The 18,533-nt window shown below is 44.5% G+C and overlaps 2 protein-coding genes across 5 annotated transcripts in view; one reads left to right on the top strand and one right to left on the bottom strand.

Moving 5' to 3' along the window:
- The window catches only part of LOC139268710 (amyloid-beta A4 precursor protein-binding family A member 1-like), a 206,645-nt gene extending 203,703 nt beyond the window's left edge, over nucleotides 1-2,942 (top strand). For all 4 annotated transcript variants that reach the window (XM_070887334.1, XM_070887324.1, XM_070887303.1 and 1 more), the window contains one exon: nucleotides 283-2,942. In XM_070887334.1, the coding sequence (XP_070743435.1) occupies nucleotides 283-354 (72 nt within the window). In that variant the 3' untranslated portion in view covers nucleotides 355-2,942. The remainder of the gene's footprint in view (nucleotides 1-282) is intronic.
- Nucleotides 2,943-6,955: 4,013 nt separating this feature from the next.
- fam189a2 (family with sequence similarity 189 member A2) overlaps nucleotides 6,956-18,533 on the bottom strand; it is a 159,302-nt gene continuing 147,724 nt past the window's right edge. The window contains exons 10-11 of the mRNA XM_070887276.1: nucleotides 11,072-11,361; nucleotides 6,956-7,797 (exon numbers count right to left, since the gene is read on the bottom strand). Coding sequence (XP_070743377.1) covers nucleotides 7,588-7,797; nucleotides 11,072-11,361 — 500 coding nt within the window. The 3' untranslated portion in view covers nucleotides 6,956-7,587. The remainder of the gene's footprint in view (nucleotides 7,798-11,071; nucleotides 11,362-18,533) is intronic.

Here is an 18,533-nt window from a genome sequence, read left to right as displayed (position 1 = left end):
CAATCGCTCCTGTGAAGCATCTTGCGGCTTTTACTAGGTTACAGGCGCTATATAAATGCAAGTTGTTGTTGGGTTCCACCTTGATCTTTCTCTTTCAGATGCTGACTGACCTGCTGTGAATTTCCAGCATGTTCAGGTTGGCGGTGAGCAGGGAACACAGTTTGTTTCAACACTGAATCTCATTAGATGTCACCCGATGTAAAAATGCATCTAAAGTAGGTCTGTTCTCCCCGGCACTGGGTATGTAGAAAATCATCCTGATCTCCCTGTCTTCTACCCTAGATCCACATGAAGACGATGCCTGCTGCCATGTACAGACTGCTGACTGCGCAAGAACAGCCAGTTTATATCTGAAAGGACTGTGACCACGACCCAGTGTGCAAAGTGGATATGTCTGTGTGGTTTGGTTGTGTTAATCATTGCTGCATTTCTGCAGCAGCAGAAACTACAATTTTTTTTTAAAAAACATGCTTTGTTTGACAAAAATCTGTTAAAATCTTTGATGCCTTTCAGAGATGCAGCTTTGTGTGGTTTATATAGAAATGAATCTAAATATATTGCCGCAGACTAATCCTCACCCAAGTTAATCCACAAGTAGGCTAAATAACTGGGCGTCTATACAGTTTGACGTTATTTAAGAGAGGACCTTTCACAGTAAACATTTCAACACAGGTGATTATGTCATTGGGAAATGTATTTAAACCTTAAAGAACTGATAATGAGCATTTAGAAAGTTACGATACTTGTTTTCCAGAGTGCGTTCTGTTAGGAACTACTCAGAAATTTTTGAATCTTCATTCCTAATATTTTATTTTAAAATTCCACCTGAATTCTTCTTGATCTATTTCTTGTTACTTCCCTGAAGCATTCCCATGCACACTGGTGTGTTAGTAGTTATTTTGACAATCTTAAATAATTCAAAGATTTTTTTCCCATTCCATTCCAATTGAAGCCATTCACTGACACTGTGGGTGTCAAAGATCATTCCAGCAACACCATAAAAAAAAAATACTACAGGGTATAGTTTTCTTTTGTTAATTTTAACAAATAAATAGCTGAGATTATAAAGCAGGGAATGCTATTTTCTACTCATTCCTACTTTTTTTTGTAAAAATAAATATCAGCCAGCAGAGGCAGAAACACCCCCAATATGTTTCCGCAATTCCTTTTTCCATATCTTGTGTGTCGTGAAAAACAATTTAAAAATCCATTGGCAAACTCGTTAAACGAATGCTCTGTTTTGCAGTGTGAAGGTGGGTGGGGGGGGATGAAATAATTTAAAATGAAGATTTAATTGATGACTTTAAAGTACAAAGAGTAAAATGTTAGCCCCAAACTGACTGACTCCTAGCTCTTGTTCATATTCCACAACATATCCTGGGGTCTAGCTCTCATGAATAAGCTGTCCCAAGGCGGCAGGTAAATGCATCTTATTCGGTGCAGGGGCATTTTACATGCACGTTGTGCCCCTTGAGAAAAGAACGTATTAGGATACAAAATTTCTGAGCCATGCTTTCATCTTGAGTTCTGTGTCTTTTTACTCGGAATGTTTCGATCTTACACCGAAAAGACTACACCCCACTTAAACATTTTTTATATGTGTTTAAACATTTGTGTGTGATGAGAACAAAACCTTTTTTACCCAAAGTAAGCGGCCAGGCCACACTCTAGAATAAGTAACTTTGAATTGAATGGGGCATCTTTTTGCAGTAAGTTTCCACACACCAGTGAGGCAGGGGGCACTAACCCCAATCCGTGCAGTCATTCGATGCAAAGATAAGTTTAGCTTTAGACGAGCTGTAACTCGTGGGTAAGTAACACTTCTGGATTAATTTCAGTTTGATTGACGTGACGATTAGGACTAGTTAAAAGAGTATTGTCACCTGCCCACAACAGCACGAGATTCACGGCAACTGATGGCATTTTAACAGAGCGTCACTTACCATTCCCATTTCCTGGAGCAAAGTTAAATTAATACGAGACCAGAATAATTTGTGAATGAATATACTGCAATTGTCCGGGGTCCATCTCTGCTTCAGACCAACATGCGATTACCCTGTTTACACTCAACGGAAATCTTCACCTCTCGTTTACCTGTGTAGCATCATTACTTGAAGTTATTATAAAGGCATGACCCAGACTAGTGGGTTTCAGTCATTCACTGACTCGTGTGGTAATATTTATAATCAAATACCTGCAGCTGCTGCCGATGTGAACTTAATGTAAATACTATATGCGGCACTAGAACCTAATTTTTTTTCCTGTCATGTGGTACAATAGACAATAACGTAAAACATCACGAGGTTATAACACTGCAACGTAACAACACTGTTCTTTGTAGCGTTAAGTCAATTAATGTGTGTCAGCTATTAATTATGATTGTCAAAATAATGCACTACTTATGAATGTAGTTCCTATTCCAGTATTTTGTTTTTGTCATCAGTTCAGGATGTTATTTTTTTTGTGTTTATAATACAGCAACCATGTTTATTTATTTATTTTACTATTATGGATTTATTTTTTGGGGGGGAAAGGGAGAAAGAGAGTGATATGTTTAATGATTTACATTCCTTAACACGTTTTTCCTCAAAGTTTAAAAGAAAAGTATTCCTCAAACGTGTTGTGACGGTGCAGATTTTTTCTCTTTTTAAAAAAGAAAGTTAACCCTTCAAATGCTGAATTATACATTATATTGAAAAATGGGGAATGATAGAAAATTCTAACCGGGTTTACTGTTTTAGGACTGCGATGAGGAGAAATTTCTTCACTGAGGGTTGTGAATCTTTGGAATTCTCTATCCGGAGGCCTGTGGATGCTCAGTCATTGAGCATATTCAAGGCTGAGTTACATTAGTGTTTGGACTCTTAAGGGAATCAAGGGATATGGAGATTGGGCGGGAAAGTGGATTTAAGGTCGATGATCACCCATGATCTTAATTGAATGGTGGAACAGGCTTGGGGTGGGGGGGGGGGGGGCGCATGGCCTACTCCTGTTAATATTTCTTATGTTCTTAGGTTTTTGCACGAGTAGCTCCAGGGAAGATGGGGGGCAGGAGGTTTCCCACAGAATGGAGTCTATTTTAACTCTTGGGGACGATTGACCAGGCAGCGATTGGGCTGGGAATCCAAGACGCTGGAGGCATTTTGAGGCCTCAGCTTCCTTTAAATGGAGCTGAGGAGCGTCAGGTACCCAACTGGCGATGTGATGCAGCTCACCGGATTCAGGTCGCCAGCAAAACACGTCTGGGTAGCGAGGAGAGGGAGAGGGGGTGTCGCAGACAGGAAGAGGCTGTCAGATGGTTTCTGTGGGGCCCAGAGGAGCACTTTTTTCCGTGACCTCTTCGGCTCTGTTGCCGGTGAATCGCGTCGGGGAATGCACGGACCTCGGCTGCCAGTTCTGCTCTAAAATGGCAACCACAGTCCCCATGTATGTCATAGGACCCCGATATGCATAGTAAAAGGGGCCTGTCGCCTGAAACAAACCAGCGGTGGGACCTTCTGATAGAGGGTGCGGTTCAGTCGTCTTAACGACCAGGGTTGCCAACCCTCCAGGTTTGCCCTGGAGTCTCCAGGAATTCAAAGATTAATCTCCTGGACACTGCTGTGAGCAAAACCCAAGAGCAAAATCATATGGGATGGGGGGGGGGGGCGGCGAGCAGACAGCCCATTTACTTTTAATTTATTGGTTATAAAAATGTTTGATCAAGCGGGTGCGAGGTCATGTAATGAAACCCTCCAGGAATACAGCCTACCAGAGTTGGCAATCCCAGTAACCGCCCCATTATGAGGCTGATTTCGGCAAGTTAAAATCAGTCTCAGAGTTTAGAAGTGACTGAACAGAACAAATTGGCAGCATTCCATGTAAACTATTGAAACCTAACTTACTTTGAGAAAATAAAATGGCTGGTTCACATATATATAAAGAATAGTATCGCTACATTTCATTTTGGCAGTACAAAGACAGGGAATGGAAAAGAAACTATGAAAAATTAGCCTCCCTCCTCTCCCCCTCCCCAGATCCCATTGGTGTTTTGAAAATATGTTGGTTGAGATGTACACAAGTGACGTTTTATGACAAGACACTGCGGTGAGAGTGCAGCTATCGCACGGAGAGCGAGTGACTGCAATCTTCCAATCCAATTTAAAGCGGTAGTGCACTCTCGCAGATAGAAACAGCAAATGCTGGAAATACTCAGCAGGTCAGGCAGCATCTGTGGAGAGAGAAACAGAGATACCCTTTTAAGTCAATGACCTTTCCTCAGAACCGGAAGAAGTTATCCAGCATTTTTTGTTTCTTTTTCAGGTTTCCAGCATCTGCAGTATTTTTGCTTCTATTGCAGTTCATTTTCTCATCTCTTACTTTCAACATATCATTAAATCAGAGCATTTTTTTAAAAGTCTGGGATGGGGTTTTGGACAAAGTGCTTTGAAAAAGGGCCAATAGAGCAGTTTCTTTTCACTCCCAAGGATCAAGTTGTAGTTTTAAAAAAAATGGTATTCCACAACTACTCTGAGCTGATATTTAGACAATTTTCCTTTAGAGGGGAAAGGGGTGCAAAGCCCCTGGAGATAGTTGGCGAACTTCCTGTTTTGGTTTATCATGGACTACATGACTCTACTGTGACTGACATTTCCACCGTGTTGCCTCTCTGTAGCTGCCGTGCTGTGTGTTGCATGTATTTACCTCTGTAACAGATTATGTTCTGTCACTGTCGGCACAGAGCATGTGTCTCTCAAAAATGACCAATAAAACATACCAGAAACAAGTGAGCTCTCCGTCTGAATTTGCTGAAGACATAAAGCCTTGTGTTGATGTTTTTTTAATTTTTAGATGAAAGAAGCCCTTTGAGATGGTGATTTTATAACTGTTGAAAACATATTCAGTGTTGTGCGTAAGTCTTGCTGGGACATGTGGAACCGTTCTGTGATCTTTCCCTGGATAATTTACTAAAACATCAATTTAATTACTTGGCTCAATTTTCCATCTTAAAAAGATTGGGCTGGGGTGGTGTCCCGGGGTGCAGGGGGGCTAGGGTTGAGGTCCACAATAGGGTAAAAGAGGTGATAATGAGCAGACAGCCCGTTTTACATCTCTCCCTATTTTTAGTTCATTTTGAAGGTCAGGGAAATAAAAATCAGAAGAGACTTAAAATGGGTTGCCGATTATCGCACAAAGTCAAGACCTACCCTGGACAGTTTCCAGCAAAGGTCACTGAAAGCTATTCCAACGCTCTTCTGGCTGGCATCCCATCTTCCACCCTCTGTAAACTTCAGCACATCCAAAACTGCTGCCCGTTTCCTAACTGGCACCGTCGCGTTTACCCATCACCCTGTGGTCACTGATCTCCATTGGGTCCCAGTCCGGCAGCACCTCGATTTTAAAATTCTCATCTTTGTTTTCAAGTCCCTCCCCATCTCTAACCTCCTCCAGCCCTATAACCCTCTGCGATCTCTGCGCTCCTCCAATTCTGGCCTTTTGCGCATCCCCGATTTTAATCGCTCCACCATTGGCGGCCCTGCCTTCAGCTGCCTAGACCCCAAACTCTGGAATTCCCTCCCTGAACCTCTCGACATTTCCACTTCTCTCTCTCCTCCTTTAAAGCATGCCTTAAAATCTACGTCTTTTGACCAAGCTATTGGTCATCTGTCCTGATAACTTCTGTGGCTCGGTGTCATATTTTGATGGATAATCAGTCCTGTGAAGCGCCTTGAGACATTTTACTACATTAAAGGCACTATATAAATGCAAGTTGCTGTAACCACAAAATAATATCATGAAGCGAGTGACTTTTGAGCAACTCTGTGCACAAGACCAAGTGTGGAATTGCCTGAAGACTGCTGTGATGATCTAAATTTGCAGCCTTGTGCACACTGAGTAACTACTTACGCATAAAGCATACCTGTAGTGTGAATGAGGTCTTCGAAAGCGTGTTCCAGAAAATGATCAGCTGTAAGGTTAAGATCAATCAATCGGTGGTTCTTGTAGCTTGAACTGTTGTATTAAAAAAAGGCTTTGAAATGACGCTGCAACTAGTCCTCGAAAGCAGCTGGCTGTTTTGGACCCTAAGCATCCCACAATATTCAGACACGTGGCATGTTCCGTGTTGCTTTATTTTTTTTTTTTTTTAAGTGTTTTCGCAACTGGTAAGTGCTGTACCCAATAATCTCTTCCCTCCACAGAAATAACACCTTACAAGGAAGGTGTTAACAAAATGGTATAACTGTTACCACCATCTCAGTGAAAATATTCCGGTCTGAACTTTACTTGTGTAAAAAAAAAAGAAAGGCCTGCATTTATATAGTGCCTTTCCTGACCTTGGCATGCCCCAAAGTGCTTTACAGCTAATGAAGTACTTTTTGAACTGTAATCAGTATTGTAATGTAGGAAGCATGGCAGCCAATTTGAACACAGCAAGCTCCCACACAGCAAGCTCCCACAAACACCAATGTTGATAATCTGTTTTATTGATGTTGGTTAGGGGAGAAATATTGGCCAGGACACCAGGGAGTACTCCCCTGCTCTTCAATATAGTGCCATGGGCAGTTTTTATATCCACCTGAGAGGGCAGACGGGGTCTCGGTTTAACACCTCATCTGAAAGAAGGCACCTCCAACAGTGCAGCACTCCCTCAGTAGTGACACTGGAGTGGTAGCCTGGATTATGGGCTCAAGTCTGTGGGGTGGGGACTTGAACCCACAACCTTCTGACGTAGAGGCGAAAGAGTGCTACCCACTGAGCCATGGCTGACGCCTATAAACAATATATCATTAGCTAGTTTCTAAGGAACAGATTTACGTCAGTGACATAAATGACAGAGGGCATCTTTCTCCATTGTTGGGGAAGAGTAGTCACAGCTTTCAGTGTACTTGCAGGCACCTATGGTTCTCCAAAGTAGATTAATAAAGACATTTCCGTGATGCTGTGCTGCGCGTGACAGTTCCAAGTGGAGCGGGAATGGTTGTACGTTTTTATTTTTATATATAATCTATATCTTTCTCTATACATATATAACATTAAAAGATTAGAAGCCTACAAAATCATTTGCTAAACTTCAATACAGTGCTACACAATGCAAAGGACATGTAGTTATTCAGAGCAGCAGCAGGAACAGAGGGAAACCATCAGTGTTAAACCCGTCCTCATGTTATCTTGCTTGACCTGGGACTCCTCAGTTGATGTTTTAAATAAAGTGCCCCATGACGCAATCAGAGAGAGGGAGTTAGAAGAGAAAGGAGATCACCTACATCTCTAATGACCCTGGGTAGTGAGGGAGTCAACAAGTTTGTTGGCTGACATCAGGCACGAGCTGAGGAGTCTCATGCGTTCGAACACAATGGATTTTTACACGATAAATGACAAATTTCATTACTTCTTGTTGAGCTAAGTGCATTTTGAGCAGTTTTTCGCTGAACCTCGTGTTATATTTGCATACATCGATCTCCAGTATGTTAGGTGTGGCTCTAAGTAAGCGCTTCTTTCCTAATATTGCACTCCCATCCTTAGGCTTATTCCCCTCCAGGCTTTTGTTTTCTTTGTGTTTTTAAGCAGAGTCCTGGCTCAAATTGCACTGTGAAATGTCCTGTGTGTTTAAAGCACAGTCTCTTGCATCACGCCGATCAGGCTGTGAGGTCGCTCCTGGTGGGCTTTGTGCTCACTGCTTCTGTCTCCCGGCCGTGACTCGGCCACAGCAAACGTACTCAGGTCACCGCAGCTCTGCAGGTGGAGGAGTTGTGTGTGGCTTTGTGTCTGAGCTGCCTCCCTGCTCGAGATGCTGTGTTGGGAGCTGCCAGTGATCACCTTTCCAGAAAGAAAACAGAAAAGCCTTTAGAACCACCAGCCGGAACGAAGCAAAAGTGAAATACTGCAATGCTGAGAACCATAGAATGGTACAGCACGGAAGGAGGCCATTCGGCCCATCATGCCTCTTTTGAAAGAATTATCCAATTAGTCCTGACTCACCCCTCCTTTTCCCCATAGCCCTGTAAATATTTCCCCTTCAATTATTGATCCAATTCCCTTTTGAAAGTTACTTTTTGAATCTTCTTCCACCACCCTTTCAGACAGTGCGTTTCTGATCATAGCAACCCACTGCATTAAAAAATACTCTCCTCATCTCCGCTCTGGTTCTTTTGCCAACTATTTTAAATCTGTGTCCTTTGGTTACCAACCCTCCTGCCACTGGAAACAGTTTCTTCTTACTCTATCAAAATCCTTCATAATTTTGAAAACCACTATTAAATTTCTCCTTAACCATCTCTGCTCTGAGATCATCAATCTCAGCTTCTCTAATCTCGCCCCATAAATTAAGTCCCTCATACCTGGTACCATTCTAGTAAATCTCTTCTGCAGCCTCTCTAAGACCCTGCCGTCCTTCCTAACGTGTGGTGCCCCGAATTGGACACAATACTGCAGCTTGGGCCTAATCAGAAGTGAAAAGTAATCAACCTGAAACGTTAACTCTGTTTCTCTTTCCACAGATGCTGCCTGACCTGCTGAGTGTTTCCATCACTGTTTTTATATCAAAAAGAAAGGCCGCTTATAAGGGGAAGTTGCTTTAAAGGTTTGTAAGTTGCTTTAAAGGTTTGTGTAACTTGGCAAATTTCTGCTTTCATCGTCTATTAAATCTCTGCAGTTATTTGTCCCCGATTTTTAAACCCGCTTATACGTTTGAAGTCATTTACCTGACTGATTACATTTGATACCATCCCACAGTTCTCACACAGCCCTCGAAAAAGGTCCAAATCATGACATTCACTGTTGACTATATTGTTTGATATCCATCAGAGGATTTTTACATAGAATTTTACAGCACAGAAACTGGCCATTATCCTTCTATTCCTTTCTCCCAAATGTACTTATCCTGCTTCCCCTTAAATACTATTCGCCTCAACCACTCCCTGTGGTAGCGAGTTTCACATTCTCAACACTCTGCATAAAGAAATTTTTCGTGAATTGCCTATTGGATTTATTAGTGACTATGTTATATTTAGCCTAACATCTGTGGTTGGAAAAATGTTGGGAGTCCATTATTAACGAAGCAGTAGCAGGACATTTGGAAAAGCAAAATTCGGTCAGGCAGAGTCAGCATGGATTTATGAAGGGGAAGTCATGTTTGACAAATTTGCTGGAGTTCTTTGAAGATGTAACGAACAGGGTGGATAAAGGGGAACCAGTGGATGTGGTGTATTTGGACTTCCAGAAGGCATTTGACAAGGTGCCACATAAAAGGTTACTGCACAAGATAAAAGTTCACAGGGTTGGGGGTAATATATTAGCATGGATAGAGGATTGGCTAACTAACAGAAAACAGAGAGTCGGGATAAATGGTTCATCCTCTGGTTGGCAACCAGTAACTAGTGGGGTGACGCAGGGATCAGTGCTGGGACCCCAACTATTTACAATCTATATAAACGACTTGGATGAAGGGACTGAGTGTAACGTAGCCAAGTTTCCTGACGATACAAAGATGGGAGGAAAAGCAATGTGTGAGGATGTCACAAAAAATCTGCAAAAGGACATAGACAGGCTGTGAGTGGGCAAAAAATTGGCAGATGGAGTATAATGTTGGAAAGTGTGAGATCATGCACTTTGGCAGAAAAAATCAAAGAGCAAGTTATTATTTAAATGGAGAAAGATTGCAAAGTGGCACAGTACAGCAGGACCTGGGGGTACCTGTGCATGAAACACAAAAGGATAGTATGCAGGTACAGCAAGTGATCAGGAAGGCCAATGATATATTGGTCTTTATTGCAAAGAGGATGGAGCATAAAAGCAGGGAAATCTTGCTACAGCTATATCAGGTATTGGTGAGGCCACATCTGGAATACTGCATGCAGTTTTGGTTTCCATATTAAGAACAGATATACTTGCTTTGGAGGCAATTCAGAGAAGGTTCACTAGGTTGATTCCGGGGATGAGGGGGTTAACTTATGAGGAAAGGTTGAGTAGGTTGGGCCTTTACTCATTGGAATTCAGAAGAATGAGAGGTGATCTTATCGAAACGTATAAGATTATGAGGGGGCTTGACAAGGTGGATGCAGAGAGGATGTTTCCACTGATGGGGGAGACTAGAACTAGAGGGCATGATCTTAGAATAAGGGGCCTCCCATTTAAAACTGAGATGAAGAGAAATTTCTTCTCTGAGGGTTGTTCATCTGTGGAATTTGCTGCCTCAGAGAGCTGTGGAAGCTGGAACATTGAATAAATTTAAGGCAGAAATAGACAGTTTCTTAAACGAAAAGGGGATGAGGGGTTATGGGGAGCGGGCGGGGAAGTGGAGTTGAGTCCATGATCGGATCAGCTATGATATTAAATGGCGGAGCAGGCTCGAGGGGCCATATGGCCGACTCCTGCTCCTATTTCTTATGTTCTTATTTATGACCCCATGTTTTGGTCTCCCTCACAAGTAAAAACATCTTCCCTATGCGTATCCTATCAAGCTCTCAATCAGGTCACCCTAGCCTTATCTTTACGAGAGAAACTAGCCCCAGCCTGTTCTTTCCTGATAGAATCTCTTATAACAGAAAGACTTTGCGCCTTTCATGACCTCAGGGTGTCCCAAATGCTTTACAGCCAATGAAGTACTGTTGTAATGTGGGAAACGCGGCAGCTAATCTGTGCACAGTAAGCTCCCACAAACTGCAATGTGATAATGACCAGATGATGTTTTTTAGTGATGTTGGTTGAGGGATAAATGAAACTGGGGAGAACTCCCTTGCTCTTCAAAAATAGTGCCGTGGCATCTTTTACAGCCACCTGAGAGAGCAGACGAGGCCTTAGTTTAACATCTTATCCGACAGTGGCAGCTCTCTCAGTACTGCACTGGGAAGGTCAGCCCTAGATTTTGTGCTCAAGTCGCTGGAGTGGGAATGGAGCACACGACCTTCCGTTGCTCCCTGGTTGCTGGATTCAGTCTCTACTGCGCCTAGTTTGCTATCATCTGCTAATCTAACCAATTTACACTTTGTTTCTGAATCCAGGGTGTCCATATATATCAGATATATATAGCAGGCCAGAAACAGTAATAAGACAAAGCGAGAAACTTAGCACAGCTGCAATGAGTGCCTCTTACCTGATCAAGTATGTTGGCACTTGCCACTGCCTCCTCCATGTGTTCCTCGTCAGACTGTAGCACTGATCTAATATTTTCCACCAGTTCCTGCACCTCAGGCGTCATACTGCATGACGAATGCTCCAAGAAGCTGGCCACCAGTAACTTGGTGTCTCTGTAGCTGCTGTAATCTACCAGCGACCTGGGCCTCGACCTGGGGGTTCCTGACCTACGACCCCTTCGCAAAGTCACGACCTGCACCTCTGGCCTTTCGTCCGTTTGTGTCGCCGCTTCACAGCTCACCACTAATTCTAAATAGAATGAAAAGAGTTTGGTGAGAATGTTACTCGTTAGACAGTGAATGAAAAAGGGCTGAAATTATTGGGGGCGGGGGGCAGGGTGGGAAGGTTCAAAGTGGGCACATTGGCCAAGGGGAAGGCAGGAATTTGGGGAGAACCCAGATCTACCCCGTGCAATCTGCATCCCAAGTCTGACTCTGTGGGTGGGGGAGGGAGGGGGGTGGGGAGATAGGGTTGCCAACCCTCCAGGATTGGCCTGGAGTCCAACAGATTTGAAGATTAATCTCCAGGACACTGTTGCGAGCAAAAATCTGGGAGACAAATCATAGGGGCAATGAACAGAATCACCCATTCCAGTAACGAAGAGTCTGCTCGCTTGGCCAACTGGTTGTAGGAAGGTGGGGTGTCATGAAGAATGACTTGCTGGGCGACCAATGGCGGGTGTGTGGGGGCAGGGTGGTTGGAGGCAAGAGGTGACAAAACCTCCAGGAATACAAAGTTTGCAATTCTAGGGGGAGAGTTCTGTGTCTTCCACCTGTGTCCCCTCTCCCCCTATCCCGCCCCCCAACCCCACATCCACTTGCAGCTTTGGAGACGTGTCTGAGTGCATTCCAGGCGAGCACACTCTCCTTGGGACCAGCACAGAGGGTGGGTTCTGTTATACAAGCCCCAGAAGAGGCAAAAGGTAATAAATCCTGGAGGGGATCGATTACCTTCTGAATGAGGGCTATTTGTTTCCCTATGCGGGCGGGGGGGGGGGGGGGGGAAATAAAAAAATCAATCTTCGTGAAGAGTCTCCGGCTGCACCCATCAGAGTGGCAGGGTGCTCACTGAGATTCGTACCTCTGCAACATCTGAAAAGGCAGGGGGCACCTTTCCCAATTATTAAAGTGAACTTGACCCACCGGATTTGGCATCAGTCAACAACAACAACTTGCATTTATACAGCGCCTTTAATGTAGTAAAACCTCTCAAGACGCTTTACAGGAGCGTTATCAAACAAAATTTGACACCGAGCCACATAAGGAGATATTAAGACTTGGTCAAAAAGGTTGGTTTTAAGGAGCATCTGAAAGGAGGAGAGGTGGAAAGGTTTAGGGAAGGAATTCCAGAGCTTCGGGCCTCGGCAGCTGAAAGCACGACCGCCAATGGTGGCGCAATGGAAATCAGGAATGTGCAAGAGACAAGAATTGGAGGAATGCCGAGATTTCCGTGGGTTGTAGGGCTGGAGGAAGTTACAGAGATAGAGAGGAGTGAGGCCGTGGAGGGATTTGAACATAAGGATGAGAATGTTAAAATCGTTGAGCCAATGTGGGTCAGCGAGCACAGGGGTGATGGATAAACGGTACTTGGTTCGAGTTAGGACACGGGCAGCATCCACTGCAGCAGGTGTCAGGTCCCTGTGAGTCAGAGTGGAGTAGGGACTCTGCAATTTCTGGGCCCCAGTTTCTTAGGAATCAGCGGCAGATTATTTCTTGGTGACATTGCAAATATTAATCCTCATAACCGCTGCAGGCAAAGAATGAAGCATGAAACTAAAGTCCCTGCATAAAATGAAAGTATATTTTATTAATGAGATACAAGGAACTGATTTCAAGGTCGCAACCTAATCTCAGGATTCAGATGACATTTACAAACCTCTCAAATATTAGTTTCATGGTTTCTAACCTGATCTGAACACACTTGATTAGATTAGGGGCTTGTGATCACTTGTGGCTATCCATCATTCTATGCCTCAATTGGAAAATCACTGTCTCACCTTGAACCAGGGCTCATCACAGTCTTGGCATCCTATTTGTCCTCAAGCTAAGCTTCCAGACCCATATTCTCTCCATTACGAACACACACTGCCTACTTTTACCTCCGAAGCATCAACCATCGACCTCAGCTCATCTGCTGCTGAAACCCTCATCTGTGCCCTTGTCACCTTCAGGCTTAACTATTCCAACGCTCTCCTGGCCGGCTTCCCATCTTCCGCCTTCCATAAACTTCAGCTCATCCATCCCTCTGCTGCCCATGTCCTAACTCGTACCAAGTCCCGCTCACCCATCACCCCTGTGCTCGCTGATCTACACTGGGTCCCGGTTCGGAAAAACCTGATTTAAAAATTCTCATCCTTGATTTCAAATGCCTCCGTGGCCTCGCCCCTCCCTATCTTTGTAACTTCCTTCAGAACTACAACCTCCGAGATCTCTGCGCTCCTCTAATTCTGGCCTTTTGTGCGCCCCACTATTTGTAGCCGTGCCTTCAGCTGCCTAGACCCTACTTTCTGGAATTTTCTCCCTAAACATCTCCACCTCTACAACTCTCCTCCTTTAAGATATTCCTTAAAACCCACTTGTTTGAACCACATTGTCCGCATGCCTGTCACGAGACTCCCAAAACAAGCGCTCTACTCGGAGCTCCGACACGGCAAGTGAGCCCCAGGTGGGCAGCGGAAATGCTTCAAGGACACCCTCAAAGCCTCCTTGAAAAAATGTAACATCCCCATCGACACCTGGGAGTCACTGTCCCTAGACTGCCCTAAGTGCAGGAAAAGCATCCGGGAAGGCGCTGAACATCTCGAGTCTCTTTGCCGAGAGCAAGTTGAAGCCAAGCGTCGACAGCGGAAGGAGCGCACAGTAACCCAGGCAACCCACCCACTCGTTCCTTCAACCACCTGTGACAGAGACTGTAGGTCCCGCATTGGAACTCATCTTTAGTGTGGAAGCAAGTCATTCGACTCCAAGGGACTGCCGATGATGATGATGTTTGAACCCTAAGCTTTTAGTCACTGCTCTTTATAGCTCCTTTGGCATAGCATCCATTTTTAGTCTAATTTACATTTATGTGAAGCATCTTAGGATGTCTTTCTGGACAAGGCGCTATTAAGTTGATGTTGATTGATGGGTCGACAATAGTTCCACTTATCTAATTCAAACTAATGATCAGTGCCACAACATCACAAAATAATTATGGATGAAGAAGGCCATCTTTATTCATCCAATCAGAAAGACCCAACATTCCCTCCCCCCACCCCCACTGCTGCATATAATTCATTCATAAATAATTCCAGGGTTTCACTCCCCACTAACTTTTTCTGGGAGTCTACTCCACACATTGATCAATGTATGAAGAAGAACTACCTGAGATCCATCTTAGGTTCAAACTAATAAAAGGTAAACTTGAGTCCCCTTGTCCTAATCTAATGATTTAACTTAGAGTAGTGTTCTCAATTTAACTTTTACATAGAATTGCACAGAATGTACAACACAGAAACAGGATATTCGGCCAAGCTGGTTCATGCTGGTGTTTATGCTCTGTATGAGCCTCCTCTCACCCCTCTTCATCTTACCCTATCATCATATCTTTCTATTCCTTTCTCCCTCGTGTACATATCTAGCCTCCCCTTAAATGCATCTATACTATTCGCCTCAACCACTCCCTGTGGTAGCGAGTTCCACATTCTGACCATTCTGAGTGAAGAAGTTTCTCCTGAATTACCAATCGGATTTATTAGTGATTATCTTATATTTATGGCGTCTAGTTTTGGTTTCCCCACAGATGGAAATGTCTTCTCTACATCCAACCGATCGAATCCTTTCATAATCTAAAGGACCTCGATCAGGTCATCCTCTTCATAATCATATTATCGAACCAAAGAAAACAAACATTGTAATAAATTAACTGGATTTATTAGTCACTATCTTAAATTTATGATCTCTAACTGTACCTTAAAAATCTTCTCTGCCTCCATAAGATCATCTCTCAGAGGCCTCCTTTCTAGATTGGAATTGGACCCGAAATTCAGTACGCTGGAAAGCTGGTGCTCCCCCCACCTTTTTGGGGCAATTAGCGCTGAAAGATTTTCGTGGCTGGGCCACCCGATATTCAGCTCCAAAAGTGAACAAATGGGTTCCAGCGCTAATGAATCCTTCCAAAGTGGATTTTTCCATGGTGTGGCTGTCTTCATTTGAGCGTTATCATCGCTGAGAAATTTAGCATGCAGGTAAGAGTTTCTAATGAGCCAGCAGCTCCCTGGCCTTTTTAAAGGTCAGGGTTTGCAGCAAGGCCCTGAGGGGGGAAGGAGGTTGGAAGGATGGCTGGTGTAAGAGGTGCAAGGAGAGTCAACAGGTTCACTGATACGGAGCTGGAGACACTGATGGATGGTGTGGAGGACAGAAAAGGAATACTGTTTCCTGACGTGGGGAGACCTGGCAGACAGGCAGTACATAATGCATCAAGGGAGATTGCAGGGGCGGTGTCGGGCACCTCCATATATGTGAGGACGCATGCTCCGAGGAGGGTGTTGGTCAGTCTGCACCCGGCCATTCCAGGGTGTCGATGGGTCGACGCCTCCTAGCTCTAGGGCGATGGGGATCCTCCTCCTCCTCGGGTGGTACTACTGGCTCGACCTCCAGCTGCTGTCCCCTCATGATGGCCAGGTTGTGCAGCATGAAGCAGATGACGGCGATTATGGAGCCCTGTTGAGGAGAGTACTGCAAGGTGCCACCAGAGCGGTCCAGGCACTGGAACCTCTGCTTAAGGATGCCTATGTACTGCTCGATGTTGCACCTGGTGGCGCAATGAGCATCATTGTATTCATGCTCTGGCACTGTTCTGGGGTTCCACAGTGGAGTGAGCAGTCAAGTGGGACAGGGGATGTCCCTTGTCCCCCCAAGCAGCCAACCACAATCCTGATATGGGCTGGTGAAGATGGGGGTCTGGGGCAATTTCAGCAAAATCAGGATAACATTGGGATGTGGGATAGCAGCTCCAGGTCCTAAATTACACAGAATTACATCGAATCGACAGTATAAAAAAGGCCATTGGGCCCAGCTGGTCCATGCCAATATGTATGCTCCTCCTCTCACCCCTCTATCTCACCCTATATCCCTCTATTCCTTTTTCCCTCATTTGTTTATCTAGCTTCCCCTTAAATATATCTACACTATTTGCCTCAACTACTTCCTGTGGTAGCGAGTTCCACATTCTCACCACTCTCTGGTAAAGATGTTTTTCCTGAATTCCCTACTGGATTTATTAGTGACTATCTTATATTTATTGCCCCTAGTTCTGGTCTCGCCCACAAGTGGAAACATCTTCTCTACGTTTACACTATCAAACCATTCATAAATTTAAAGACCTCTATCAGGTCACCCCTCAGCCTTCTCTTTTCTAGAGAAAAGAGCCCCAGCCTGTTCATTTTTCCTGATAGATACAACCTCTCAGTTCTGGTACCATTCAAGTAAATCTTTTATCACCTTCTCACCTGACATCAGTAGTCGGGAAAATGCTGGAATTTATTAAGAAGGATGTGGCATGGGCACCTAGAAAATAATGATAGGATTGACCAGAGTCAACACAGATTTATGAAAGAGAAATCATGTTTGACAAATCTGATAAGAATTTTTGAGGTTGTAACTAGCAGAATAGATACGGGGGAACCAGTGTGTCATCTTTGTATGCTTGCTTTTACTAGCCACCAGGTGGCGCCACTGTCGGTCATTGGGCTGTGCGCACGTGTGTGGGCCCAGGTATAAAAGGCCAGCCATCTTGTAATGTAATCACTTTGGGCCCTAGTAAAATAGAGCCAGGTTTGTACATGTTTGGAGTTTACAGTATTCAGTTTACTGAGTTATTGCATACACAACATTTGGCAACAAGGTAACAAGAACCTTCGCATGCAAAAATGAGCACAATTGGAATTCTGGAGTGATTCGTGGAGGGAGAAGTTTGGCAGACTTTGTAGCCCGCTTGAACCAGTACTTCGTGGCCAAGAAAATGGAGGAAAAGGCAGACGCAGTTCGGTTTGTGGTCCGAAAATCTATGGACTCATGAAGAATCTCCTCTCGCGCTTAAGTCCAATGGACAAGGACTATGAAACATTGTGTGCTCTGGTACGTGACCATCTCAAACCAGATGAAGGCATCATCATCCCAAGATATCGATTCTATACGCATGTTCGTTCTGAGGGCCAGGATGTATCGGAATTCATTGCCAACCTAAGACGTCCAGCTGGACCGTGTAAGTTCGAAACTGCGTTGGCAGACATGCTGCGGAATGTCTTTGTAATCGGCATAAACCACAAGGTGATCCTGCATAAGCTACTGGTGGCGGAGATGCTGGATTTGAGCAAGGCCATCACGATTTCCCAATCATGCATGACGACGGACAAAAGCTTAAAGCAGACATCATTGAAAAATCGGAATTCGGCAAGTACTGTAAACAAGATAGTATCGTCATTTGGCAGAACTGCATACGGCAGGGCCTACCCGACTGTGTACGCAGAATCTGTGGCTGCTCAAAGTCCGCCAACAGGAATGAATCTGATATCACCATGTTGGCATTGTGGGGGAAATCATCGGCATCATCAGTGTCGGTTTAAACAGTATATTTGTAAAGGCTGTTCGAGAGTGGGGCATCTCCAGCGCATGTGTCCGCAACTGAGCAAGCGTGCTGCGACACACCATGTGGAGGATGATGACCAGTCTAGCGCGGATCCGGATATGCAATCCAAGACACCAGAGGAGGAAGTGTATGGACTGTATTCATTCCTAACAAAGAGCCAACTGATAACGATTAATGTAAAACCTAGTGGTGTGCCGGTATCGATGGAATTGGACACAGGTGCGAGTCAATCAATAATGAGCCAGAGGACATTCGACAGGCTGTGGGCTACTAAGGTTGTGAGGCCTAAGCTGAGTCCAGTCAATGCCAAGTTGCATACGTACACTAAAGAACTCATAACGGTGATTGGCAGTGCAGTAATCAAGGTGTCGTATGATGGTGCGGTTCACGGTTTACCGTTATGGATTGTTCTAGGTATTGTTCCATGCTGTTCGGCAGGAACTGGTTAGAAAAAATCAAATGGAACTGGAACGAGATCAAAGCATTGTCGTCGGAGGAGGATACTCCATGTGCTCAAGTGCTGAGCAAGTTCCCCTCGCTGTTTGAACCAGGCATCGGCAATTTCACAGGAGCCAAGGTGCAGATCCACGTGGACTCGGATGCAAGACCCGTCCATCATAAAGCTCGGGCAGTTCCGTACATGATGAGGGAGAAGATCGAAATAAAACTGGACAGATTCCAGCATGAAGGGATCATATCACCGGTCGAATTTAACGAATGGGCCATCCGTGTTGAAAAGTGATGGCACGGTCAGGATTTGTGGAGACTACAAGGTTACGATCAACCGAGTTTTG

This window comes from Pristiophorus japonicus, chromosome 1 (genome assembly GCF_044704955.1).
Source record: "Pristiophorus japonicus isolate sPriJap1 chromosome 1, sPriJap1.hap1, whole genome shotgun sequence".
Lineage (NCBI taxonomy): Eukaryota > Metazoa > Chordata > Chondrichthyes > Pristiophoridae > Pristiophorus > Pristiophorus japonicus.
The sequence above is the reverse complement of the archived record's forward strand: the minus strand, read 5'-3'. Positions and strand labels throughout refer to the sequence as shown.